Source organism: Amblyomma americanum, chromosome 3, assembly GCF_052857255.1.
Source record: "Amblyomma americanum isolate KBUSLIRL-KWMA chromosome 3, ASM5285725v1, whole genome shotgun sequence".
Taxonomy (NCBI): domain Eukaryota; kingdom Metazoa; phylum Arthropoda; class Arachnida; order Ixodida; family Ixodidae; genus Amblyomma; species Amblyomma americanum.
This window is the reverse complement of record NC_135499.1, coordinates 42,115,929-42,143,743: the sequence shown is the minus strand read 5'-3', so window position 1 is coordinate 42,143,743 and position 27,815 is coordinate 42,115,929. Positions and strand designations below refer to the sequence as shown.

The window sequence follows — 27,815 nt, the reverse complement described above, 5'->3', positions numbered from 1 at the left end:
CGATCGGAGCAGAAATAGCGCGTTGTCGGCACGTGCGGCGCACAGTTACGAGGAGCCAACAGGACAGTCGCGCTGTTTGTTATGGCGTTATCACATAAGTATCCTGTTTTTTAATGCATCACTGCTTGGCTGCCAATGAAGATGCACAAAACGAATGGATAATTATTTGTAACTTTTCAAAGGGAAATCAGTGGCTTTGTTTCAGTGACGGCGCAAACAGGAGGCAAGGCATGGCGGCCGCTACCTCGAAAATTTGCCCGTCGCTCCTTTCTGTCCACGGAGGTATTGATTTTGTTCGCTCACGAGCACCTAAGCGGCTTAATTTTTGCGTTGCGTTATGCGAAACCAATACATCGCTGTCTCAATGCCGCAGTTTGTTCCTTTTATTTTGTCTTGAAGAGGAATAATGCCCAAAAATTAATTCCCCCTTCGACGTACGCCACCCCCGTAGGATATCCTGGGCAGCCCTTGGAATGGTAAACCATAACCTACAACTTTTGGCTGCAAGATTGTTCTATTAGAAAAAAGGCAACTGCCAGTCGTGGTTTTCCGGGGTAGTGTTTGATTTTTTTTTTCGAGAAGGTCAGGTGGAATCCAAACGAAATAGGATAGCGCTTGAACGATGAGTCCGCAAGTGCCTTCCGCTGTTTCTCTACACTCGTTGAAGTTCAGAACACAGGACACCGGATCCTTGATTTTATTCCTATGCATTAATGCACCACCGTTCTTATTGTAGTTCTATGCTTGAAAATTTTATAATGCTATTAAAATATCACGCGCTCAGGGTGTTCTTATAACGCTACTCTGAGATTTTACAGCTATCCTTCCATAGTTGGACATTTCATGGCTGGTGGAACGGGCGGATGTAGCATCAGCTGCATGGGAGTACGACGCCCACTATTTTCAACATGAAGGCAATTCATGCATTCATGCAAATCGCCTCATAGTGCGCCATTTTCTGCCCATGGTGTCAATGCTTATTCTTTCTTCAAGTTCACTTGAATTGCTTGCGCCAATAATTATAATGGCCAACCTATACATACTGTTGCTTGTTCTTCAAATTCCCGCTTCTCAAAACGCTTAAGGTTTCCACTTCTAATTAATTAATGCAGACCTTATAATTGAGTTCCGCGTCGCTCCTGCATGGTCTTAGAAATAATTGTTTTTCGAAATTTCTGTTTAATAACTCAACCAAGCCCAATAAATTCAGTTTTAGAATTATAAAATGCTAATTTGGCATGACCTTTCGTTTTTAATACAACATTCATTTGGGGCTTGGAGGTACATTCTCAGATGGGGCATATTCACTAATAAAATAACCGCTGTTATATGTTCACATGATACATATACGCACAAAACCGCCCCCTTTCCACTTTGTGCTGGTGCTCAAGTGATGGAAAGAGTAAGGGACCGTGGCGGACGTCGCCTTAATAGTGTCACTGCAGGGACTGCGGCGGCCTGCCAGTCTTTGAGAGCTGCTCAGTGATCACGAATAGTGACCGCCTTACCAAAGAAACAACAGAAATGGTTCAAATTACTTCTGCCGCATTAGCTCTCTCTCTCTCTCTCTCTCTCATTCTCTACAGAAAGGGAGATGTCGTTTCTGTCCGCGTCGGCGGACGTAGGCCTCTAATCTGTTTGTCTCTTCCCATAGTTTTATTTAATGCCTTCCTTTTCCTTCTTAATGAGCACTTGCATTATTGTAATTTTTTCGCGCTTCCCTTTTCTTTTGCCGCCGTGACGACTGATCAGTGGTTGTAGTGCGCGCTCGGCTGCTGACCAAAAAAAATTCGGGTTGGGCCCCGGCCGCAGCGGTCGCATATTTAGGTGGAGGCGAAGTGCTATATAAAGGCACGCGTGTAGTGTGCATGTCAGTGCACAGTAAAGAACGTACCCCAGGGGTTCGAAATTGTCCAGAGTGGCTACGGCATCCTTCGTAACCCGAGTCACTTGTCCCAATAGCCTTTCAGGTTACGAGGTTAAACCCCAGGTTGAACCCCATAAAGCCGGCCCAAACGTTTCACTTTATCTTCTCCAACACCTCCGTTCGTTCCTTTTACTCTTCGCCCACAGCATTTCATCCTTGCTTTGCCTTTGTTTCGTGCTTAATTTTGCCGAGTGGTTTCACCTCCATTTCATTTAGCCAACCTTAATCCTTTCACCTCCTCCTCGAGGTTCACTGCTCATCGCTCGTAATTGTTCAACTTTGCCCGCGTTCGCTGGCCGCCTACTTGCTCTGCAGTGCACTTTCCGTGCCCCAGGTCCAGATGGTTCTTTGCTCTATGTGCCTTTGGTTGGCAATGCATCCTCACGTTGCCCCGCTCAGGCGAAATGTTAGCGGTAGGCTGGGTGTGGAGCGGTACCCGCGTTTTGTAGACTTTTTGCATATTTTTATGTCTCCGAGGGACGGGCTTACCCGCTTTTATTATCCCAATGAGCTTAAAGCGCCACCCTTTCTCAACGGCAACGCTCAAACTTGCTGAATGCAACGACGCAGCAACGCAGACGGCCAGCTTTTTGTTGTTGTTGTTGCCTGAAAGATGATGGCACATACCCACGGTGGGGGATTGGCCAGGGTTTGGTGCAGAACCAAACAGGGAAGTTCTAATCCAAGTGAATCTCAAACGGCTTATCAATTAAGAGGACTATTAATGAAAAGGAAATCCTTACTTAGATTGAACATGAAGAAATAGAATTGAAAATCAAGGAAACAAGCGGTGCGAGTAGAATTATTGAATTTTGAGATTTGATAAGAAAGCAAATAATTTGGAGCGAGAAGAAAAGGTAACGAAAGGTTAACACAAAAATCTCCCGGTTGCAATGATATACTTGTGGAGTATCTGACACACCTGCCAAATGGCATGCCCTTTGACGGTTGCACCGAATGAGAGGAGGACGGGAAGAGTAAACGGCAGACCTAATTGAGCGAGAGGATTTACCAAAAACGGAATTCTCTGCCGTGCAAACCGCCGGCAGTAGAGGATGAAATGATCTATTGATTCAACGTCCCCGCATGACGCACACAGATTCGACGGCGTGAACCCCATACGGCATAAATATAGATTAAGGCGAGGAATCCTACAACGCAGCAGCTTCATAGAAACCTCACATTGTCTTGATGCGCAGTAACGTATATTCCATGCGAATTTCAAATGTTCGAAATCCGCTGTACCAACGATGGGCTCATGGCTCAGGTAATGGTGAATTTGGAAACGCTCATAACGGGACGTGGTCAGAAGTGTAAGGTTTGGAACGCCCTGGGCAATAGGGCCATTGATGGCAGATTTTGCTAAGAAATCGGCCATAGAATTTGAAGAAATGCCACAGTGTCCTGGGATACACTGAAAACGTACCTCTAGGACATGACGAGGCACAAAGTACAGTAGGGATCGGTACAGGAGAGTAGTTTGCGAGCTTTCTAGTGCAGCCAAGAGTGAGCGGCAGTCCGAGAGAATGATGACTTGATAAATATTGCTGGGAATGTTTTGAAGGGCCAAACCAATAGCGAGAAATTCAGCAGTGAAAATTGGTGTATAATCAGGGATCCGGAGAGAATAACGCCAATCTAGTGTTTGTGAATAAACACCTACTCCTGCCTTTTCGGCTTGTTGAGAGGCATCTGTGAAAATTGCAGCATGGCTCGGATACTGCAATAGATATTCCTCCAGGAGACCATTTAGCACGTTGGCAGGTAATTGCTTTGCGTAATGTGGCAGCACATGGTCGAAGCAAACAGCTGGTGCAGCGTGCAAATCGCTGACGCATTGCACAGACCTAAGCGAGACTGCAATTGTATACAGAAGGTGCTCGGTAAACACAAATTGAGGCAGTTTGTAAATGGGCCAGTGTTTATCTAGAAAGAATGCTGGGGTTGTAAAAAAAAATTGGAGGAGCCACTCCAGGCATTGGCTGAAGTCCCCGTAAGAAGGTGCGCACTGTGAGAAGTTGGAAGCGAGAGTTCAAGTCCCGTATGCGAGCTTCCAGAAAGAGGACACAATTCGCCACTGATTTTGGTAAACCCAGGCATAGCCGTAGAGCACGCCTCTCCAAAAGAATCAGCGGTTGAATTTGATATCTAGGGCAACCGGAGAATAGAACGCAACCGAACTCCAAAATTGGTCTTACGTAAGTTTTATAAAGAAATAAGAGAGTGTCTCTGCGCATACCAAACTTTCTATTGCTGATTCGCATAAGGCGACCGAGAGCTCGCTCACCATTTAAGACTATACTTTTGAATGAGGTCGCCAGTCGAGGTGAGGGTCGTAAATGACACCTAGATACTTTAGGGACTCCACTTGCGGGATTTGGGCGCCACAATACTGTAGACTTATATAAAGAGGGGACGCTGGAGGAAAAATGAGAACTGAAGATTTGTTCACGTTTAGAGTTAAGTGTAACTTGCCCAGCCATACTTCCAGTGCATTGGGGTAAGTCTGCAAAATCTGCTAAAGTGAATGTGTATCTCTAGAAGAAGCGAAAAAGGCGATGTCGTCCGCATAGACATACATCTTGACGTCACCCTGAATAGGTATATCTCGCACAAGTATGTTAAAAAGTAACGGAGACAGGACGGAACGCGGCACACCTCTAGTCCGTGAAAAAGACTCGGAAGTAAAGGAACCGTCCGAACAGAAGAACCGCCTTTCTTTTAGGAATTCCTGAACTCATGTAAGAATATAAAAAGGCGGCCGAATTTCGTCCAGCTTGTGCAATAAAATCGAATGCTCTACACTGTCATACGCTTTAGCGATATCCAAGGTGACTAACGCCGCGACCTCTTTCTTCTCCATTGCCATCCTAATTCTACTTTCCAAATCCAAGTGTGCCAGCTTTTTCCTTCCACTATTCGACGGGAGCGCCGCGCGAGGCCGACCGCTTTTTTTTTTTTTTTTGCTTCAGCGCCCCCATCGAAACCCGCCTCGCTCCTGCCACTACAAGCCTTCTGCTCCAACTAAATGAGTAAAATAAGAGCAGTGCTATTAAAATCACTGAAGAAGCTGTCAATTCATTTCTCTTCAATTTCTGATTAAGGGTGGTTATAGTTCATCACAGAAAAGGAAAATGTGCGGCGCAAAAAACGCATGGACGACAGAAGAAAGATAAACACAGCGCTGACTGTGTTTGTCTTTCTTCTGTCGTCCATGCGTTTTTTGCGCCGCATATTTTCCTTTTCTTCAATTTCGGTGTGTTACCTTTCCCCTCATCACCTTTTGCCGCTTTTGCGCTGCATATTCCGAAGGACGGCCGGTAGGACAGGACAGCTGATATTTGATCACCATCGCCATCATCTTGAGAACTAGCCGTTTCGAGGTGGAGCGGTTCGCGTCTATCGGTACGATCGGTTTATGTGCCGCACGAACTCAGTTGCACGGAATGAGCGCGAGCCAACCTTCGGACGTGGTGCTTGTTTCCGAGTAGGCCAACAGGATGCTTCCCGAGACTGACAGCGAGGACGAGCTGCCGGCGGGGTGGGAGGAGCGCACCACGACCGACGGCGCCGTCTACTACGCGGACCACCTCGGCCAGCGCACCCAGTGGACGCACCCGCGCACGGGCCGCCGCAAGCGCGTCTCGCCGCAGCTGCCCTTCGGATGGGAGCACGGCGGTGACGGAGCCTTCGTGGAGCGGGCCTCGGGGCGCCGCAGCCACACCGACCCGAGGCTCGCCTTCCCCGTCGAGGAGGGCGCGCCCCGACAGCGCTTCGACGCTAGCTCGACAGCTGAGCAGGTCGGTCTGCCTGACACTCCTCATTGCCATCCTGACTGCGCTTGAAAACCCGTTTAAAGATATGATGCCATGCTGTCAAAGGCGTCCATCAGATTCAGCGGGAACATTTGCTAGTGTAGCTCGATCGAGCACCGTGGGGTGGTCGATTGAATTGACACAAAGCACCATGTGACAGCACTGGAGGGGAGACTTCCACACGTGGCACTTAGCTGGCCAGCTACATTTTGTCGACACTGAGAGCGAGGTGCTCAATGTCACCTGCCTGTTACTACCAGGTTCTGCACGGGTGCAACTTGGACGGCCAGACAGCTGTGGTCACAGGGGCCAGTTCTGGTATTGGCCTGGAGACGGCGCTCGCCCTGGCCACGCATGGCTGCGAGGTGGTCATTGCCTGTCGCTCAGCCGAGAACGTGGCCAAGGCCATAGCTCGAGCCCAGTTGGAGCGGCCGGGTGTCAGGCTGACCTTCCTGCCCCTGGACTTGGCTTCCCTGCGGTCGGTGCGCGAGTTTGCTGCCGCCTTCGCCCAGCGACACGAGCATCTGGACATCCTGATCCTCAATGCCGGAGTGTTTGCCATTCCGCACTCGCTCACTGAAGATGGCTTTGAGCGCACTTTCCAGGTTTGTCTTACGAATGGCCGGTGGTCATTGTGCAGTTCATTTACACTTTTCTGCATTGCATCAAGTGCCTTGTCTGCAAAAGTGCCACAGACAGCCGGCTTCACCAGTGCTTGACCAGCGTTTGTGTGCCTCGCTCTTCAGTTTAAAAGTCCCATGCTTGGTGACCTTCCAAAGTATTTGAATTCAAATGTGGGCCTGCTTCTTTTCTGAGTAATGTCTATTGCAGATTGTGCTGTGGCAGGTGTAATGTGATGGGCACCCGTGCCACATGTGCACAACTCCTGTAAATGCTTAATGCCGCAAGGTTGATAATGTCATTTTTTCTCAGAGTTGGTGTGGCACATCCAGATTTAATGGCACTATATGTGCATCGTGTTAATGATGATGCCTGCAAGGCAGTCAGGAATTTTACCCGATTGTACAAAATCTTGTCAATGCTGATAAGCCAAGAAAGTGACCATAAATTTTCATGTGAGCACAAAACCGACTGTCAGTTGGAAATTCCGGGAAAAATGCCGCCATTTGCAACGAAAATGTAATGGAGATGCCTCATCTGAGTGAAATTTATGAAATACTACCTGATGGAAGGTTGTTCTGATGATGTTGCATGCTTTTCTGCATGTGGAATGGGAACGAGAGTACACATCTCTGGGCGAGCGAGTTGTGGCAAACACGGTAGGTTCAAACAGCATTAAGGCTAATGTCATTAAATTTTTTCATGTCGTATGCTGTGATCAGCATTAAAACCTAAGGCATTAAGCATTGAACGCCATTAAATGTGCCTGTGTGGCTTAGGTATTATTTTGTTCGTAAGTCCTGTAGAGCAACAACTGAATTTTAGGACCCTAGCTTATTGACAGCGTTGGAGGATCTGTAGTTCGACAGGAAACATGGTTGGGCAGTTAGCTTTACGTAAAAGTGAAAAAATGCTACGCAGTTAAGTTAATCTCAGACTGAGACACGACCGATACATCATCATCCTCCCACATCCTGTTTTCTCTCTTCTTGTGATTGTCTTGTTTGAGCAACCCTCGTCTCTGAAATAGAAGGCACTGTGTCAGAAGAGCCCATTCCCATGGTGGTTGATGTAGAAATACTGCAAAACATTTCTGGTAACTTCCTTATTTAGTTAGTGCACTTTTATATATCCTTATGTAGAAATTGATGGGTCAGTGTGATTGTTATTGCACTTTGCTTTGCCAAGATGGGGAAACTGCCGGATGGGAACAACTTTGCCTCGAGCTAAGACAATAGCCTTGTACTGAACAGCACTTTAATCTCTAGAATGACCGCTGCACCAGTTCCATATAGATATATACATGCCTGTGTGACCTTTTACACACAAAGGCTAACAAAAGTACTGACGCCCGCTGTCCTGTCGTGATGATGGCTGATGTTTCACACTCGTCGACATGAAAGCAGGGCCGCTTTTCAACTCGCGCCTTTCCATCAGGAGCGTCTAAGGCGGGTATGAACGCTAACATCATCATCATCATCAGCCTGACTACTCCCACAGCAGGGTGTATAATGAACACTAATATTACAAATTATTGGGTATGTTGAATTCATCCTAAGTATTTTTTACAAACACGCAATTTCTACTTTATATCGGGTGTTTCACCTAAGATTTGTGATTTTTAAAAATTGGTTTTTTATTTAGGAGCAGCAGTACCAGCAGTTTAGTGCATCAGAATATGGCTAAGGTGCTAAATAAAAGAGGGGTACTATGCACAAAAAGACACGGACGAGAAGGGAACACAGCAAGCGCAGACTCGCGGCTGATTTTATTTGAAAAAATGACACACCTTTTATAGCTTCAAACTGTCATATCGCACACCATGCGTAGTCCAAAAACCTGCCTTCATACTGATTCAGTTTGATCGATGAATCACTTACACAATATTTACCCCTCTTTCTTATACAGAACGCCTCAGCCAACTCACGTGCCCGTCTGAGTGGTGTACACGGGCCGATGTATAAATGAGCGCTTAAGAGAACACCAGCTTTCGTTGAAATCAGGAACTGGGTTGAATTTACCTCTGCACCATGGCGCATGCCCGGATGCTACACACGATAAACCATGCCTGCCTTTGCTGGCAGATACCAAAGTTTTGAGGAGGAGCCGTGACCGGGTGGTACGCGAGTTGGCTGAGGCGTTCTGTATAAGAAAGAGGGGTAAAGATTGTGTAAGCGACCCATGAATCAAACTGTATCAGAATGAAGGCAGGTTTTTGGCCTGCGCATAGTGTGTGATATGACAGTTTGAAGTTATAAAAGGGGCGTCGTCGTTTTTGAAAATAAAATCAGCCACGAGTCTACGCTTGCTGTGCTCCTTTCTCATCCAAGTCTTTTTGTGTGCAGTACCCCCCTTTTATTTACCTTGATTGACTGGCTAGCCCAACAACGCACGCTCTTAAGGTGTGCTAACTAATAGGCGGGTTAAAAATATTAAATAGTAAACTTTCTGACTGTTACTGTTAGTCTCCTTATTTATTGATAGGTGCATTGCCAATCATAAGTAAGGTCCATATCAGTTTTTAAAATTTCTAAAATGCAGTTACCTTCAGTTACATGGTGCTAAAATACATGCGCTTTCAAAAAGCTTGAAGGCAAAGCAACCCCTCACGTGCACGTAACTCGTCAAAATAGCAAAAATTTGTTGGGCCACAGTGCTGAGGCTAACTGCACTTCCAAAATTCTAAAAATTGATATGGATATTGCTTATGGTTGGCTACATGTCTCTCTATAAAAAAAATTAAAAGAGAACATTTACAACATTTGTACACAATGCGAAAGCATGGGGTAAGATGGCAGATGCTGCCAGGTTGCTCTTTTCGAGCCACTGCTCTGGGATGGCAGGTACGGCCACCAGTGAAATTTGTGCGATCCAGGTTTGTCTCTGACAGACAGACAAATGTTAGGCGATTTTGCTCAGGTCATAACCACATGATTAGTGCTTTCACACTAATAAACATACTAACAGTAGTGGTTAAAAAGTTTACTATTCAATATTAGTTAACCAGCCTACTAGTTCGCACATCTTAGCTGTATTCTGATGCATTATACTGCTGAAATGCTATGCTGAAAAAAGCGCTCTTCTAGCTCAAAATGTCTATTGTGAAAATTGCAGAACACCTTAGAAAGGGTACGTACTTGCGCAAAGAAGACTGGACACAGCAAAGAAACACACAAAACATGTACAGAACGGTACTTCCAACTAGTTCATTTTCATAGATTGCAGGTGCATTTATACCCGTGCTGGGCAATCACAAGATTAACAGACAAAGACGCACTGATGGTGTGAGCATACCGCCACCATGTATGCCACCAGATTGCATTACGTGTAAAATTGATACAAAACCCTTCAATACCATAAGAAAAAAAGAAAAAGACAAAAGGAATTATGATGCATGAGGTTAATGATGAACGTAGCTTTAAAACATCTCTTAGCAAAAGCAGTGGCAATGTAGACAAAATACAGTGTCGTGTGTGTGTCTTCGTTGTGTCCCGTCTTCTTCGCGCAAGTACGTACCCTTTCAAAGATGAACCAACTCGCCCAAACAAGAGTATTACTAAACACCTTAGGTGAAACACCTAGAATATTGCGCGCAGCTGGGCACTAAGCGGATACATCGAACTGCCAGTGCCAAGCAGTGCCTGCTCGGATGGGAAGCGGCAGCCTTCGCCGCACTCCACAAGTGTCTGGTGGTGGTGTGGCAAGCATTCGTACTGAGGGTCGCTGTTTTATCTCTCACAATATTGTCACCGAGAGCCAGTAGAGCGCTAGAGGAAAAGCACAAAAGTATTAGCGTAGCAGGCACGGCTAAGCCAACCAATGCTCGAGCAGGGGAAGACGAGGAAGACAGGCGGGTGCCAACGTACGTATAATAGGATACAGCTTAAAAAAAAAAACAGCAGTTGGTAACACTGGGCCACAATACGCAGCATCCTACATTACTCCACTAGCCAACCAGAACAGTAAACGAAATAAGCTTTTTAATGTTTCACTCTCAATCACTTTAGGTATCAAAATTCTAGAGCTCATAAACTTTTTCTTATGATTAGCTTCTTGTTTAAGTAACAGGAAAACTTTTAATAATGGGCTACTTTTTGTCGTTGAGGAATTCTGTGCATGTCACATGTGATAGGAAGTTTGAAATAGAGGTATGAACTAAAGAGGTTTGGAGAAGACTACGAGGCTGACGACAAGCATGAGTTGTATTAACCCAAGAATAAAGATGAAGTATTCAGTGAGGTGGGAAGAGATGATTGATGATTGGTGGAGAAGAGAAGACGACGACGACAAGGATGATGTGTACCAACACCAAGGTTATAAAAGAGTGAGGGGTAGCGTGGCAAGGGGGGAAGGGGGGGGGGGGGGGGGGGAATCAGAGAAGTGGAGGTTCCGGCGGGTCAGGAGCACCTCAGATGGAAGAGAGTAACGCCGGCTACGGCTCCGGTGATCTTGAGGGCTACGGCGTTGCACCGTGGACTTCCTGCCGTTCCTGAGCCCGTTCCGAGGAGTCAGCGGCTGACGCAACCACCTGCTACGGCGCGGGGTGCCTCCAGCGCTGTTACCACCCATCCGGGTGGTTCCCACAACGCCAACATCACCAGCATCACCTCCACGGGCACTTGGATCGGGAGCTTGTACGACGCTGCCAGCGACGCCAGCCTGAGCACTTCAATCTCCACCTCGACGCCGGCTACCTGGATTGTACTGACTGGACCTATGCAACGCTTTATCAGCACCGAACCATGAGCAGGAACGTCGAATGCTAGTAGACTGGGTGTTCCCGGGTAGTGTGTATTGGTAGTCTTTGTGTTTTGTGTTAGGTTTGTTAGTTTTGTGTGCTAGCGTTTGTGTCATGTAGGGTGTATTCAATGTGCGTCTCTGTGTGGTTACACCTGTCGCCTAGTCCATTCTCTCTGCCTGAGTGTTTTCCGGGGATCCGTGACAAAGTTATGTGGCAAGCCTGCCTGCCAGGATTCATTTCCTTGTTTCGTTTTGTTTTTTCTCAGATCTTTCCGATCTCTCGATGGCAGAAAGTATGGATTTGGCAAAAGCGTTAGAACTGGCTCTCAAGCTAAGGTTAAGCAAGGAAGAGGCAATGAGTCTTTATGACGAGGTGGCAAAGACGCAGAGAAGAAAGGGTGCAAGCACGCGCAGACGCTCGTGAGGCAGAAGAGCGGGAGGATAAAAGAGCTCGTGATGCAGAAGAGTGAGAGGATAAAAGAGCTCGCGAGGCAGCAGAACGGGAGAAAAGAAGGATAGAACGGGAGAAGGAGTTTCTTTTGTGGAAACAGGCACATGTCGCGAGAGGATATGAGGAGGTCACGGACGATGGTCAGCGTTCCTTAGCGGGTACAGAATCTCTCAGACTAGCCAGAGTTTGTCCAAGAAAGCAGATGGCTCCTTTTGATGAGAAAAGTGATGATTTGGACGCATATCTGTAATGGATCGAGCAGATAGCCTTGGGGCAAGGCTGGGAGCGCAGTGAATGGGCCACGGCATTGAGCATGTGTTTAGTTGGGGAGGCACTGAATGTGTTAGGGAGGATGGCTGCTGCTGATTCCATGGACTAAGAGAAAGTCAAGAAGGCACTCCTCCAAAGATTCAGGCTTACGGCAGAGGATTTTCGTGAGAGATTTCGCACCACGAAATCTGAGGATTCTGAAACTGCTAAGCAGTTTTCCTGCAGGCTGACCAACTATTTCGGCAGGTGTACCCACACAGACGCACATTTAATACACCCTATATGACACAAACACTAGGACACAAATCTAACACAAAACACACAGACTACCAAGACACACTACCCGGGAACACCCAGTCTACTAGCGTTCGGCGTTCGTGCTCACGGTTCGGTGCTGATGAAGCATTGCATGGGTCCAGTCAGTGGCATACAGGTAGCCGGCATCGAGGTGGAGTTCGAAGTGCTCAGGCTGACGTCTCTGGCGGCGTCATACAAGCTCCCGGCCCAAGTGCCCGTGGAGGTTTCTGGTGATGTTGGTGTTGTGGGCACTACACGGATGGGTGGTAACAGCGCTGGAGGCACCCCTGGCCATAGCAAGTGGTTGCGTCAGCCGACGACTCCCCAGAACGGGCTCAGGAACGGCAGGAAGTCCACGGTTCGACGCCTCAGAACTCGAGATCACCGGAGCCATAGCCGGCATTGCTCTCTTCCATCAGAGGTGTTCCTGACCTGCCAGATCCTCCGCTTGTCTGTTCTTCCCACCCCCCCGTGCCAGGCTATCCCTTGCGCTTTTATAACCTTGGCGTTGGTACACGTCATCCTTATCGTCGTCGTCTTCTCTTCTCCACCAATCATCTCTTCCCACCTCACCAAATACTTCTTCATCTTCTTTATTCTTGGGTTAATAAACGTAGTGCTTATCGTCAACCTCGTCTTCTTCAAACTTCTTTAGTTCACGAGCAAGGCAGCAATGTGGGCTAGTTGGTTGTACATTTGGTGTGAATAACTCGCTATACACTAACAAAACGACAACTGGAATGGGGGACACAGGACAAGCGCGCACTAATAACTGAGATTTATTCTGGTATGAGGGTACATAAATACATTTGATGCACATGCTGAAACAATCAATTCATTGCCAACGGCTGTGTCGCACGCTCCTTCGTTTCTTGATTAGATGTAACTCCTTACTTGATAACATCACCAAGGGTGTGCTTACGCACTTGTCTTCACCAGCCTCCCATGTCTCAAAGGCTTCTTTTATTTCTCTTTCTTTCTTTTCCTTTGCCCGAGCTAAAATTGTAGTCCGATCAAAGTAAGGTGAACATTTGTGATTTGCACAATGGGGGGCGAGGTTTCCAGGATTCGTTATTTTTCCTTAGTTATTACTGTGTTCTTTCAACCTGGTGTTTAGACATCTGCCTGATTGACCTATGTAGCTCATGCCGCATGACAAGGGAATTTTGTAGACTATACCGGTGGCACATTTTCCGAACTTTTCTTGGTGTGCGATACCACAAGTGTTAGCTAATTTTTTTTCCTCGATTTATTCATTTCATGACGAAGGCTTACCAATTTCCGGGGTGTGGTAAACACCAGGGGAACATCATATCTGTTTGCTACTTTCTTTAAGCCGTGCAAAACATTATGTACATAAGCAATGACAACCACACCAGCGTCCTGCTTTGCATGCTTTTTCTGTGGTATTTTGCTATCCAGTAGCTTTTGTAGATTCTTTTCAGCCACAGACGTTATTAGCGCGTCGGGGTACCCATTCATCCTTAGCCTATCAACTTGCCTCTTGATGCTACACTCTACCTGATGAGAATACGATTTCGCAAGACACTGCGCCAAACTGTTACTTGCTAAACTCCTTTTCACCAACTTAGAGTGCGCGGAATGATAACTTAAGAATCTTTTTCCCGTTTTCGTCAAGTACATCCAACACGTGTGCTTACCACCATCTTTTATCTCTACATCCAAGAATCTAATCACAGAGTTTTGTGGCAGCTCGAACATAAATTCCAGCCCGGCGAAAACCTCTCAGAAAACATCTAATATGCTGCTTACTTACAATCAGTTCACAATCGCAAAAGGGAAACAAAGCAGGAAATCATCAACAAAACGAAATGCCTTTAGTAATTCAAACTGTGCCAATCTTGATTTCAAGGCCCGGTTTCCCCTTGCCATGTAGATATCCGAAATGACCAGAGCAATGCACGACCCAGTGCTAATACCACTTTTTTGAATGTACAATTTCAAGCCAAATTCCACAACCAAAAAACTGAGTTTTTTTTTCCAGCAACTGTAGGAAGCCTGAGACACTAATGCCACACTCATTTTGGAACCTGACTGCCCCAAAGTGATCAACACATTCTTCAACTGCAGTTAATGCAGCCGCGACTGGAATACTAAAGTACATTTCCTTAACATCCACTGATACACAGGTAACTGGCGTGCTTTCCTTCAAGAAGGCGATGAATTCTTCAGAACCCCGGACTTTAAACGGTTCGTCTACCTGCAATCTCGAAAGATTCCTTTGTAGAAACCGTACGACACACCTCTGCCACGTCTCCCTGTCATCAATGATTGTCCGGAACGGATTCCCTTCCTTGTGTGTTTTCACGGTGTACAATGGCGTGAGGCTCAGCTGTTCGCAGTCCTTGACTTGTTTAGCTAGGTGTCCCAGATCCAGACTTGCACATAATTCTGCTGCTTGCTTCTTTACTCGCTTTAGGTGTATTTCTTTCAAGTTGGTCTTAGCAAAATTCTTCTCCAGCGCTGTCAACGACATTTCCTTACAGTAACCGTCTTTCATCACCACAAACTTCCCTGTTTTATCCGACAGTAGTAACGCTAAGTTGTTTGACTTCAAAAAGTAAAGCGCCTCCTTGGTGGCGCACCTTCTCATGTTTGGAGGAGAGTACCTCATGACACACCGCACACCTTCAGCCGTACAGGCTGCTTTCTGTTGTTTGGACACCTTCGCAGTAATGGCATGTGCATGCTGAGTTGTTGTTCTGTCGAGGGACAAATGTCAGTAGCGAACTTGGGCCCTTTGTCGAGCGTATCTCTCACCTTCGCTGGTTGTTGCTGGCCAGACAGGTTCAGATGGTCATCTACTTTGGTCCGCTGTCTTTTCCTTGGTAGCCTTGAGAACATTGTCTTCCAAAGGTCCTCCCCAAACGACTCTGCCACACCACTGAAGTAGCAGCCCATGAAGCGCGGTTCCTCCTCGTCAAGTACGGCACTGCAGGTAACTTGTATCGCTAGCCAAAACAGCTGAATTTTCCTCCAACTTTCAGCTCTTAAAATCTTGCACAGGCGTCTCGCTGTTTTTTCCGTCGGAGCCATACTTCCCGGTAAGGAGTTCAGCACGGGGGTCGAAAGGCCATGAGACAAGGCATACGTGAGGGTACGGGTGCGGCATCTCTCCTGAGCAATGCAATTCACAAGAAAATATGCACGAGGAAGGGGCGGAAGGTTAGGAATGTTTAAGCCCGTTGAACTGGAAATAAGCGTAAGCAAGGCAGCAATGTGGGCTAGTTGGTTGTACATTTGGTGTGAATTTGAGTTACATCTAATCAAGAAACGAAGGAGCGTGCGACACAGCCATTGGAAATGAATTGATTGTTTCAGCATGTGCATGAAATGTATTTATGTACCCTCGTACCAGAATAAATCTCAGTTGTTAGTGCGCGCTTGTCCTGTGTCCCCAGTTCCAGTTGTCGTTTTGTTAGTGTATAGCACGTTATTCACACCAAAAAAATTCTTTAGTTCATACTTCTATTTCAAACTTCCTATCACATGTGACAGTGCGGCGGTGCTTAATGTGGGCGAAGCTTCACTGCAGACTTAAGTTGTATCCGACTGTTGTCCGGCTGCATTGCGGTGACAGTAAATGGCGAACAGTGTGGCAGTATAGTGTTCTTATCTTTCACTCGCCAAGAGCGCCACCCATGAATGATGCAGAGATGTGGAGAGTTGGCAGCCTTGCGGTCAGCATGCATTCACGCCTCTTGCATCCATCGAAAGGGTCCGAGAAGCATCAGCGTGAATGGTTGTAGCTTGCAGTAGCCATCTTGCACAGCTGTCACGGAAGTGGTGCAAATGTTGATAGCTGTCGCCCTGACGTACCATTTTCTACGTTACAAGGCTGTGATGTGGTGAAGCCAATCTGGCTGGTGCTTGGCTGGGGTCGTTTCGTTCTGGCGGTGCTGGGTGGGAAGCCAGCCTAACTGGCGCTTTGTTTTTGTGACCTTCGTGATCGTCACAAGTGCTTTTGAAATGGCACTAAAGCATGGGAGAAGGTCTCCTCGTTTCTCTAGAAGGATTGCCTGATTTTTGCCGTGCGCTTGCATGCATTATTAACAAAAATTTTATATTACGAATTTTGGCTATATCGAGCTTTTTTATGATAATTTACCGGTTCACTGTAACGAGGTTCGGCTGTGTATTTAAAGGATTAAGCACACCAATTTTTTTGCACATTTATTTTATGGAGTGATGCAGTAGACATTGTTAACCATCAAGTGCCGCATCGAATTTTCAAATGCTTGGCAAATTTTTCATAACTCAATTTCTCCTAGTAGTTGTTTTACAGTTTCAACAGTTGAAGGTGGCTGTGCTATCACTAGTGAGTTGAATTTGACTTGTCCATTTGTTGTTGTCACTCTGACTCTTGGAGCAGGCTGGAATGAGCATGGGAACGAATTAAAACATTGAAGCAGCGATTACACTTCAGTTTTTATATGTCTCTAGGACACCATATCTCAACTCATCTGTGATGTAATAGTCACTGTGTGCCTGCTTGAACTGAAACTGAAACATGGAGGAAGAAATTAGTTATACGTTATTTTATTCACTGGGTTTAGGTGAATTCCACATGGGGATGCATGTATGTATCTTATGCACTGTTGCTAAAAAAACACGTAACTAAATAGTTTTTTAGAATTTTATTCTCAATACTCTTAAAGACCCACTCAAACCTATTACATACAGTTAGTGTCCACGCTCTTTTTATTGCGGAAGCCTTTAATGGCTCACGCTCGCGGCCACGATCGTGTCTGCGTCCGTCCGTGGCGCTAGTGGGAACTAATAAATATAGGACAAAAAGAATGGTTGCTTCAGATAAAGGAGGAAAAATGATCTCAGAAACCAAGTTTGATGACTGTAGAATAATTAGTTAATTAATTTTAATAAAAATGACAAAAAATTGCGTTGAAAAAACTGTGTGACGTCACATCCACCGCAGGTCGTCACACCACAGTGAAAAAAAAAAACAGAATGGATGGGAAAAAACGCTGGGTTTAGTAATTCAACTTTAAACGTCCAGTGCCAATTCAGTAATTCAATCGAACAAACAATCAAAGAATCATAAACAAATGCTTCGTCTTTAATGATAATTCACAGAGGCAGCAACAGTAGCAGCCGAAGTCCCGTGGGAAGGCTTTCGCCTCACGCAGTTCAGATCGTGACCAACTGGACGACCAACCGCTATCCGAAAAAAGAATTCTACAACATCGAAAGGACCTACCGTCGCAGAAGAAGGCCGTGCAAGCTCTTTTGCGCTTCTTACAATCTACCGGCCTGTGTGAAAGACTAACTGGAACGCCTTGTTTGTGTGTGTCTCCATGTGTGCACATTCCTTTTTTTTTTTCCTCTCTGTCATCTTTCTAACCCTTCTCCTTTATCCCCAGTGTAGGGTAGCAAACCGGAGACTCACATCTGGTTAACCTCCCTGCGTTTCCTTTTCATTCTCTCTCTCTCAGATCGTCAAAGTGCCCCCTGAATTTTTAACAATAGCTGGGTTATGTGTAGCAGTACAGAGCCAGAAGTTTATCTATTTATTAAAGATACCAGGTGTGCCCCCCCCCCAAAAAAAAATATTATTGTGAGTGCATTAATTACATGAACAGGAAAAAAATCAATCTGGTAGACAGCAGTCTACAAGAATGCGGTAAGCACGATACGCTCCCGGTTCATGCGCTGAACATTGCAGATGTCCTGAAATCATACTATTTTTCTCCCGTTTAATACGTCCCCAGATTACACGGTTGCCTGGTTGCTGCGATTGGAAATGAAATTGAAATGTTAGCGCCTAGGGGCACAACTCAAACATTCACGCGGGTCGAACCTGGAGCATGCAACAAGAAGAACTGGAATGCAGCGGCAGTCACCTGCTGTGATGGTTTCTTTGCGATGCCTAGGTGCAAAGGGGCGAAGTTCCCCAAAAAATGCACTGACAATACTTTCTAATGCGAAATGTGAGTGCAGCTGTTTAGGTGTTTTGATTTTGTGCTAAACGTCCTTATTATGGAGGGTTCTTCGTTTTTCGGGTAATAATAATAATAATAATTTGTTTTTGGGGAAAGGAAATGGCGCAGTATCTGCCTCATATATATATCCTTGGACACCTGAACTGCACCAAGGGAAGGGATAAAGGAGGGAGTGAAAGAAGAAAGGAAGAGGTGCCGTAGTGGAGGGCTCCGGAATAATTTCGACCACCTGGGGATTTTTAATGTGCACTGACATCGCACAGCACACGGGCGCCTTAGCGTTTTTCCTCCATAAAAACGTAGCCGCCGCTTCGTTTTTGGGTAAAACCAAATATCATGTGCATGATCGGCATTTTGTTTTCCATACGACACCTGTCAGGTCATTGGAGGTATCTCGGCGGAGAGAACGTACTCTCAACATCACAGCAGCCGTACGTACTCTCAACATCACAGCAGCCATTAGCAATACATGAAATCGTCAACGCGGCATTCGCTAGGTTCGTGTAGCGCGCAGTTCCGTCGTGCGTGCCAATAGCCCATGGCTTCAACATCTGTATTAGTGGGGCTTGCCGGTTAAACTCATCGTGAAGCGAGTCTACATCGTCGGTTGTGGAAATCAAGAGAGGTCGGTAGTAGTCAAAGGACTGACTTAGCAGCCGCTACCAGTGTGGGATCCAGTACGGCTCCCAATTTCCATAACGTCAAGTGGCCTCCGTCTTTAATGGTCTGTCGGCCACATATCGCCCGCGCGCTAACTGGAGGCGGAGTAATTCTGCGGGCACAGTCCCAGAAATCGGGGAAGAATCGGGTTTCACCCGTTTTTTTCCAGAACACGTTCGGGGGGGGGGGGGGGGGGGGCAAAAACCGGGTTTCACCTTTTATTCGTTTTCGGGTAAAACCCGGTTTTTGCACCCCGAACGCGTTCTGGAAAAATCGGGTGAAACCAATACCACCTAGATAACTTTACAAGGCCCCCGCATGACCTCCTCGCCAAGCGTCTACGTCACTGCTAAGAGATGCAGCGCACAGCAGATTGACGTGGCGCCATCTGGGAGAAAACTGACTAAGCGGAAAAATTCTGTTCCCTCGATCGGATTTGTAATTATCCTGGCTTGGCTCGAACTTGGCTATTTTCTTGTTGCTTCAATTAAAACTCAAGAAAGCTCTTTTCTTATTTTTGCCACGCTTATATTAACGAGTTTATAGTTTGAAATATTGCAAAAATAAATGTCGTGTTAAGCCTTGCATCCTTGCTGTCAACTGCGGCTTTAACAATGTTTAATATCAAACTCTACTTGCGCTTGAAAGCTAATGCCAGTCCGCATCCTAAGTTGGTTGGGGACACTGAGACAACCAGCACGCACATGGTCATGGTGCTAGCTGACGTGAATGTGTCGCGTTTTCACGGAAGAGCTCAAGAACTGTGCAAGCTTTTTCATCTGCAGAGGCTTCGTTTGCGTGTTTGAACCTGCGTAACCTCAGTTCTGAAATGCCTGGCTGCCGCTGCGCCCCAGGCTGCAGATCAAATTATGATGGTGGTCCGAGTGTCCGCGTCTACAAGTTTCCTGCCGACGAGACGCAAAGGGCAGCATGGACAACGGCTATTTCTCGCGAAGATTTTGTGCCAACCAAGCACACTGTGGTAAGCGTCGCTTTTGGTGCTGTTTATCAGGATGCTTGCCTTAAAATTTTGCTTCAGTAAAACTTTTTAGCCTAGTTAGTGCATTTTGAACCAAGGAAAAGGAGCAGCGCAAAAGCATGCAACCACGCAAGAAAGGACAAGACACGAGCACTGTTTTTGCGTTTTGTGCCGTGTCTTGTCCTTTCTTCTCTTGTGGTTGCATGCTTTTGCGCTGCTCCTTTTCCTTGGTTTTGTGCTTCACACGACATTTTTTTTTATGGCTTGCTTCGGAGAGGGGACTTTTTCTTCACTTTCTTATTACTTCGCTTGCGGAGTTTTATTTCCCAGTTATTTCGCTTGCCGAATTTTGTAAGCCTGTCGCCCAAACCTAATGGACTTGTGGTTTTACTTTGTTTTTAGGTGTGTGAAAAACACTTTTAAACGAGTGACTTTGTCAGGTTTGCAACATACACGGACGAGAACACTGGAAACGTTATCGAAGTTCCGCTGCAGCGTGTCCGCCTGAAGCCAGCTGCTGTCCCGAGTGTGTTTCCCGGCTGCCCGAAATATCTCTCTCAGCCACCATCTTCGCGAGAAGCTCCTGCAGAAAAGAAGGCCCGACTTGAGGCAGCGTCACTGCGAAAAGCGATAGAGCTTTCTGTTGCTGCTCAAGAGGAAGAAGATCGCAGGAACAAAATTTGCAGTTTTGGGGAGCTGTGTTCTGCCCTTCCGAAGCTTAAGACTTCTGACTTCTGGACTGTGGTCACTACGCAGGCAAAGGTTTTGTTCCTGGAGCTCTCCCTCGACCAAGCTCCCGCAGTGCGTTCATCAGTGGTGGTTTTAGACGACCTGTCTGTTCAGGTGTTTCTCGGAGGGTCCCGTCTCCACAATCTTGGAGACGAATGTGTGCCGTCACAAATGAAGGATTTAAGGGAGCTTGATAAAGTGCTGCAGTCTGTCGAAAAGCTGCAGACTTGTGCTAGTGGCAGCGAAAAGGAACACCAGCTTCTCGCAACAGTGATAATGCTCCTGGATGAGGTGAACAAGGAATATGAGCTCCAAGAACATCATGGATGGAACTTACAGGTACTGAAATTTGTGCGAAGCCAAGTCAAGCTTGTTTTGAAAAATGTGCCTCGATATCCACCAGATGTACTCGTGTTTTCAGGTCTGCTGTATACCATTTCTCCACATGCATACAAGTTCATCAGAAGCTCGCTTAAAATTAAGCTGCCGCACCCAGACACTATTCGACGACTGTGTTCGTCATATCACATGAATCCAGCACTTGAACAGCAAGATCCTTGTTTCTTGAACTATGCTAAAACTGTATTTCAAGCAATGGCCGAGCATGAGCGCACTGTGACATTAATGATGGATGAGATCCATCTTCAAACCTATTTTGAGTACAAAGCAGGCTTCGTTACAGGTGCCGCAGCCAATAGTTCCGATCCGGCTAAAACAGCATATGTGTTCATGCTACAGAGCCTTTTGTCAAGCAACAAGGATGTTGTTCACATTTTACCAGTCACACAGATAGATGCAAAAGCACTGCATCTATTTTTGCACAAGCTCATTACTGACCTTGAGTCACTTGGATTTAAGGTACTAGCTGTTGTTTCAGACAACAATGCTATCAATCGGAAAGCCATGACATTTTTTGCTAGCCCCCCAAAGCCAGTATAGTTTACACACACCCAGCTGATTCCTCTCGTCCACTGTTTTTCATTTTGGACCCTGTGCACCTTTTGAAGTCAATTAGGAACAATTGGCTAAACCAGAGAAACAGTGGAAAGTGTATATATTACCCTGATCCAAGCAGCAATGACCCAAAGCCACCTATTCTTATGGCATCATTTAAATCTTTGTGTGATCTGCATGAGGCTGAGCAAAATAACCTTTTAAAGCTGGCACCAACACTCTCACTGAAAGCACTGAACCCATCAACTATGGAGCGCCAGAACGTTAATCTTGCTTTCAGGATTTTTAATGAATCGACAGCAGCTGCACTGCAATGTTCCGCTGTACAACATGCTAAAGGAACAGCAGATTTCATAAACACCATTTTGACATGGTGGCGAATAGTGAATGTAAAGACGCCAAGAAAAGGTGAACGCCTGCGTGATGAAATGCAGTCTCCGATTGCGTCAACATGTCCACAGCTTGAATTTTTGAGGAAAATACCAGAGTGGCTAGACTACTGGGCTAGCCTGAGACACGATGCTGGCCACCTGACGAAAGAAACACACATGGCTTTTGGCCACACGAGCCATGCTCTGCATGAGATCGCTTTATACTGCCTGGAAGAGCTGGGATTTCGGTATGTGCTCCTTGGAAAATTTCAAACAGATTGCCTTGAGGATAGATTCGGGAAGTATCGCCAGCTATCCGGAGCCCAATACCATGTATCGATCAGGCAGATTTATGAATCTGAGAACAAGCTAAGGCTTCAAAAAGTACTGGACATGCCTGATCTTGACATTATTGCAGAACCGATCTCCGTCATAAGCGTTGAATCACTTTGTGCACAGTTCAGTATAGCAGTGACCAATGCTGATGTAGCAAAAAAATCGTCGATGATTCCCGCTGTTACGTATGTTGCGGGATACTGTGCCCATGCACCACTGAAAAAGCTCATGTGTATGTCGTGCAAGGACAATCTCGTCCTGGATAACACCAGTTTGGACCATGATGACACACTGCTCATTTCAGGCATGACAAGAGGAGGATTAAAGTTTCCACGAGATGTCGTAGTGAACGCTGTACTTTATACAGAAATAGTCCTTGACAAATTGAGGAGTGAGCAGTATGCATCCAAATTTCTGGCTCTTCCAAATCAGAAGGAAGCCCTTGTTTCTCTTGTGTCAACCATTCTCCACGATTCTGGAGACCTTGGTACGTGTGATTCTGGTCATTCGCCAGAAAAAGTCATGCACCATATTTTGAGTGCTGCTGCCAACACGCTGTTAAATAAGCTGTGCAAAACGAAAAACAACACAACAGTGTTGAAGGGGCAGCGAAAAATGCAAACTCTAAAGAGTTGAGGATTGATGACTGTATCGTTTAATGGCAAGTGTTTCTGAGATAGCGGACCTTTCTTGCACACCTGATTACATTATAAAGATAGCTTTGTATTAAGGCATTTTATAATCTGTACATGTTCTTTTCATACTTAGCAACTGCAGCTATAGAACATTTGATAGAACTGTAGTGACTGGTAACTTGTGTACCAAATTTTTTTCCCTTCTGTATGATGGACATGTAAATGCAAATGGGTATGTTTGTTCCTGTTTCATACAGTATGGCACTGAACAAATTGTACTGGATTCTTGTGTGCGCATCTCGCCAAATCACACAACTTGGTGACAGCTATATTCTTTGTGTATGTGTGTGTGAGTGTGAAGTGCTTAAATAAACTCTTTATTCACTGTATTCATTGCAAATTTTTTTAGAAATCTTGCTGGTTTGTTGTGAAACATCCGTGCAACGTGAAGTAGTATAGAATAACATATGAAGGAAGCTGACAGTCAATGCAACCAAGGAAAGCATAGGGGAATGTTCGATTTTTACTGAAGTGGTTATGAGTGGGAAGTGAATAGTGTAATCATTTTATGGATGCAAGACAACTGACTAGGAAGAATTAAAAGTCAAAGGAGCTACAACTGGGGCTAGTTGGAAATGCATTCTTGAATGGGATGATAAGCGCTGTCAAAATACGAGAAGGGACGAACAAACAGGACAAAGCGCTTTCTAGCAACTGTTTATTCTATGAAGAAACATGAATATATATACACATGTTAACGTCAAATCATGCGCAGAAGTGGGAAGACCGCACCGCACTGACAAGAGCGATATGAAGAAAGAAATAAAATCGAATAGAAACGAACAACACGTGCCTTTACAACAGCCGAAGATTACTTATCTTGAGGTAGTTTAATTCAGTTCTCCCTAACAGCACCGAAGCGGAACTGACACATTGCTTATCTGGAGCAACATGCATAGCGAAGGCGTCGATTATTTCGCGTTCCCGCCTGTTCCTGAAGAATACATATTCTAATCAGAAACCGTTAAATACTAATATTACGCTGGCACAAAACACGCAGTATTTTGAGAAATGGGTGCCCGACGGGCAACCGGAAAAACCGCGTGGGGTGAAGCTGACTTCCAGGCACATCTGCTGTGTGTGACGTCACGGACGCGTGCGGAGGCCTTGAGCTAGTCTAGGCGGTATTGGTGAAACCCGATTCTTCCGCGATTTCTGGGACTGTGCCCGCAGAATTACTCTGCCTCCAGTTAGCGCGCGGGCGACATGCGGCCGACAGACCTTTAAAAACGGAGACCACTTGACGTTATGGAAATTGGGAGCCGTATACTGGATCCCACACCGGAGGCGGCTGCTGAGTCATTCCTTTGACTACTACCGACCTCTCTTGATTTCCACAACCGACGATGTAGATTCGCTTCACGATGAGTTTAACCGGAACTTTCTGGAAGCAAGCCCCACTAATACAGATGTTGAAGCCATGGGCTATTGGCACGCACGACGGAACTGCGCGCTACACAAAGCTAGCAAATGCCGCGTTGACGATGTCGTGTATTGCTAATGGCTGCTGTGATGTTGAGAGTACGTTCTCTCCGCCGAGATACCTCCAATGACCTGACAGGTCTTGTATGGGAAACAAAATGCTGATCATGCAGATGATATTTGGTTTAAACAAGGACGTGTCAAAAGTTGATGACCAGCTTGTGTGAATAAAATGTTTCATGTCCCGAAACTGATCCACGCTTTATCCAGTAGTTATTAATTAGCAGAGAAACGCAGAGTTCTGGAATATTTTCTTGAGAACTCCGATTTTTCCCAGCTTACCAGCCTGTAACATAGCCCTAATTTAGCAGTCTCCATTTACCCCCCCCCCCCCCCCTAAAAAAATCCCGTATTTCGGAATGTTTCCACGAAAAACCGGATTTCTCCCTTATTATATGTTGAAAAATAGCGCCCGATTTTTACCCGCCGAATTCGAAAAAATATATAAAAACCGAAAACGGTGAACCCTATTCGTATGTAAGGCCTGCAGCGTCTATTCGTCACCTCGCGCCAAAGTAGGCGCCAAAGTAGGCGTTTTTTCGACCTCCTGATCCCCTCCATGCATACTTAAAGACGCTGGCTACTGCCCCATCCCGTCCCTACTTCTATCGGCACGTCGGCAGTGGGTGTGGTGGTTGAGCCACCAGTATACAAGCGCGTGCCTTCCCCCTTCGCGTGAAGCTTTTCCTTTGCGTTATCCGAGAGGGAATTGAGTTATCGGACCTCCCACTTGCCTTCCAGATAACTTTTGTGGTCTTGATAAGTCTTTCAATGTCTTTATATATACGTCTCTCGTTCTTTAATAAAAAAAAGACCAGTTGATAGTCAGCGCTTGCTCTTGTTAGCCTTTTGTCTCGCGTCCCGTTCTTGTTGCGCTGTGAGCAAAATGATGAATACTTACCAACTCACCCAAATTTCCGCCTTGCTGTCTCTCCGTTCGTCCGTCGCTCTCAGCGGGTGTCAGGCAGTGGGCGCAGCCGGTCCTCGACAGCGACCGAAGTGAGGCCGGAATCCTCGCTGTGAACGGCGACCTGCCGAGGTCGCCCAGGATTGCCTCGACCTTAGCACCTCAGTGTCACTCGGCCAACTTCGTGTTGTTTATGGAAGGCGAGGACCTTCTCCTTGTATGCGACAGCAGCTACTGGCGCACACTGGCACGCCGACGCAGAGAGAAATCAGCCCTCTTCATGAACTTCGATGCTTAAGCCCTGATGGCTTTAAACTTCGTCTTCGGTATCCTCGCTTCTTAGGCGAAGACCCGGGCTTGTTGCGTGATCATGTCGCACTTCACTGGTAGGGAGCGATTGCGTATTTCAGTGACGTACGCCGCAAGCTTGGCCGACAGCTATGGAAAGCGTCCTATACTTCGGCCCGCGGAAGCCTCTTCGCTTGCCGTCGATTTTGCCTCGCTGCAGCCGCCACTCCCGCACCACCCGTTCCGAGAGATCGAACTTGCGGCCCGCCATGCAGTTTTGTTTCTTCGGGGTAAATAATTGCAGCCCTCTTGAACGTAGCCATGAACGAGCACCCAATGCTTTTCGGGCCCTTAGAACTCGTCACTGTTGCGGAAGCACGCCAGCAAAACGTGGCCGACAGCTGTGCCAAATGCGTCAGAGGCAAAGAAACGCCTGAGTGGCGTCGGCTCTTCCGAGGTGTTGGCGGGTTACCTGTGTTAATGGCAAGGTGTGAACTTCTAATGGTGAGTTGTTTGGAAGCACAGTGTAAGCCTGTTTTTAGGAGGCAAACAATTCATGTTGAGTTTTGAAGTTTCTTCAGCAGTGCGGGTTATTAGAGGTGGACATATGGTTCTAGTAGCGAACGCTTGGGAGCACGGTTACCCTCGACTGCAATGGGCATTTCTCTAATAATAGGAGTGCAAGGGCACAGAAATGCAAGCACACCATTGGCATCTCATGTTTGCTAATGAGAGCGCATCACTGCTGGGTCAAACAGGTTGCAGGCAGGTAGTCCTTAGTATATGCTTGTTTCAGTCGTGTGCTGCCTGTCGTGCAACTCTTACAGTACAGAAGCAGGGGGTAATTTGAAGCTGCATGCTTGAGTGCTGACTGGGCAGTGGAACTCGCATGCAAAATGCGTAGGTTTGTGCGCCCTAGTCAACTGTCTGACGAACAGAAACGGATGATTTTTTTTTCGAAAATGTAAGCAGCAGAGAGGATATGCGCGCATACCAGGAAATCACACTATACTATAGACTAAATCGCAAATTTATCTGCCAGCGGACAAAACTCTTAAAAAGAAAGAGGAGGTTATGTGGAGAACATTACAGACGGAGGTTTTTCCCAACCTAGTACCCTACAGCAAGTGGCAGCCTGAAGTCTTCAGGTAAAAGTGCCAATTTTGTGACAAGGCAGCAATTTTGGTCCACACGGTGTGGGCGTGTCCGACTAGGTAAGATATCTCGCGGACTTCAGAATCATGGAAGGCTCTGCTCTGCGGCCCAGACGCTAACGTCCAGAAGGACATCAACTTTCAAGCCCTTGCTGCTGATGTGTCCCAAGGGATTCCAGGCCGACGGCTACTGCCGACGGGGGAGATGGACTTCTCTCCTGGCGTTCATTGACTGCTGTTTCTATAAAGTTGTCTCTCTCTCGGAAGCAAGGAACAAAAGGCACACAACTTGCCCTGTGTGACGAATGTTTTTGTCTCAGTTTTCACACTTTGTTTCTGAATCGGCCTTGTGACCTGCAGGTGAACCACTTGGGCCACTTCTACCTGACCATCCTCTTAGAGCCACTGTTGGTTGCATCGGCACCTGCGCGCGTCGTCGTGCTTTCCTCCGAGAGCCACCGTTTCAGTTTCCTGACGGCTGCCAATTTTTCCGAGGAGCGCCTCTCCAATCAGACGGGGCGCGGCCACTACCCCATGCTGGTCTACAACGACACCAAGCTCTGCAACTTGCTGTTTGCGGCTGAACTCGACCGGCGGTGGGGTCCGCGTGGTGTGCGTGCGTATGCTGTGCATCCCGGAAACATGGTGTTCAGTGGCCTGACTCGCGACAGCTGGCTGTACTGGATGCTGTTCTTGCTTGCGCGTCCGTTCACCAAGTCGCTGCCACAGGCTGCCGCCACCACCGCGCTCTGTGCCACGGCGCCCGATCTGGCCGATGCCGGAGGTGGATACTTCAATAACTGCTGCCAGTGCAAGCCGTCGGCGGCGGCCCAGGACGAAGTGCTGGCGGGGCTTCTTTGGAAGACAAGCCAGACCATGATCAGCCGAGCGCTGCTGCGGCTAGGCAGTGAGCACGCCGTGCGGTGACATTTAGGGAGACTTGGCGCAGTGCCCAAAGGCGCTGAATGGACTAAATGCTGTGGTGCTCCCAACTGTGCTCGGCACTCCACCAGGAGTGCGGCACTTGGCACGGCCCAAGCGCCCTTCTGTTAGCCAGTCAGCCACCGTTGCTACGTTCAAGCGAGTAGTCAGTGTTTTAATCTTGCTGCTGTGACTTGTGTTGATCTGAAATAAACCAGTGCGTTGGCCCCCCCTTGA

At 46.8% G+C, this 27,815-nt stretch overlaps 1 protein-coding gene and 1 long non-coding RNA gene across 2 annotated transcripts; both read left to right on the top strand.

Moving 5' to 3' along the window:
- The first annotated feature begins 5,149 nt into the window (after nt 1-5,149).
- Wwox (WW domain-containing oxidoreductase) lies at nt 5,150-27,815 on the top strand. The gene is made up of 4 exons (XM_077657291.1): nt 5,150-5,332; nt 5,419-5,727; nt 6,003-6,347; nt 27,018-27,815. Exons 2-4 carry the CDS (start codon nt 5,428-5,430, stop codon nt 27,582-27,584), a joined length of 1,212 nt encoding a protein of 403 aa, XP_077513417.1. The 5' UTR covers nt 5,150-5,332; nt 5,419-5,427; the 3' UTR covers nt 27,585-27,815.
- LOC144124549 (uncharacterized) lies at nt 18,947-23,155 on the top strand. Its single transcript, XR_013313227.1, has 2 exons — nt 18,947-19,744; nt 20,144-23,155. It is a non-coding gene; the product is annotated as an uncharacterized LOC144124549 (long non-coding RNA).

Coding starts and splice junctions, on each gene's coding strand:
- Wwox (XM_077657291.1), top strand. CDS start 5,428: ATGCTTCCCGAGACTGACAGCGAGGACGAGCTGCCGGCGGGGTGGGAG. Junction 5,728..6,002: donor CTAGCTCGACAGCTGAGCAG/GTCGGTCTGCCT, acceptor TGTTACTACCAG/GTTCTGCACGGGTGCAACTT. Junction 6,348..27,017: donor GCTTTGAGCGCACTTTCCAG/GTTTGTCTTACG, acceptor TGTGACCTGCAG/GTGAACCACTTGGGCCACTT.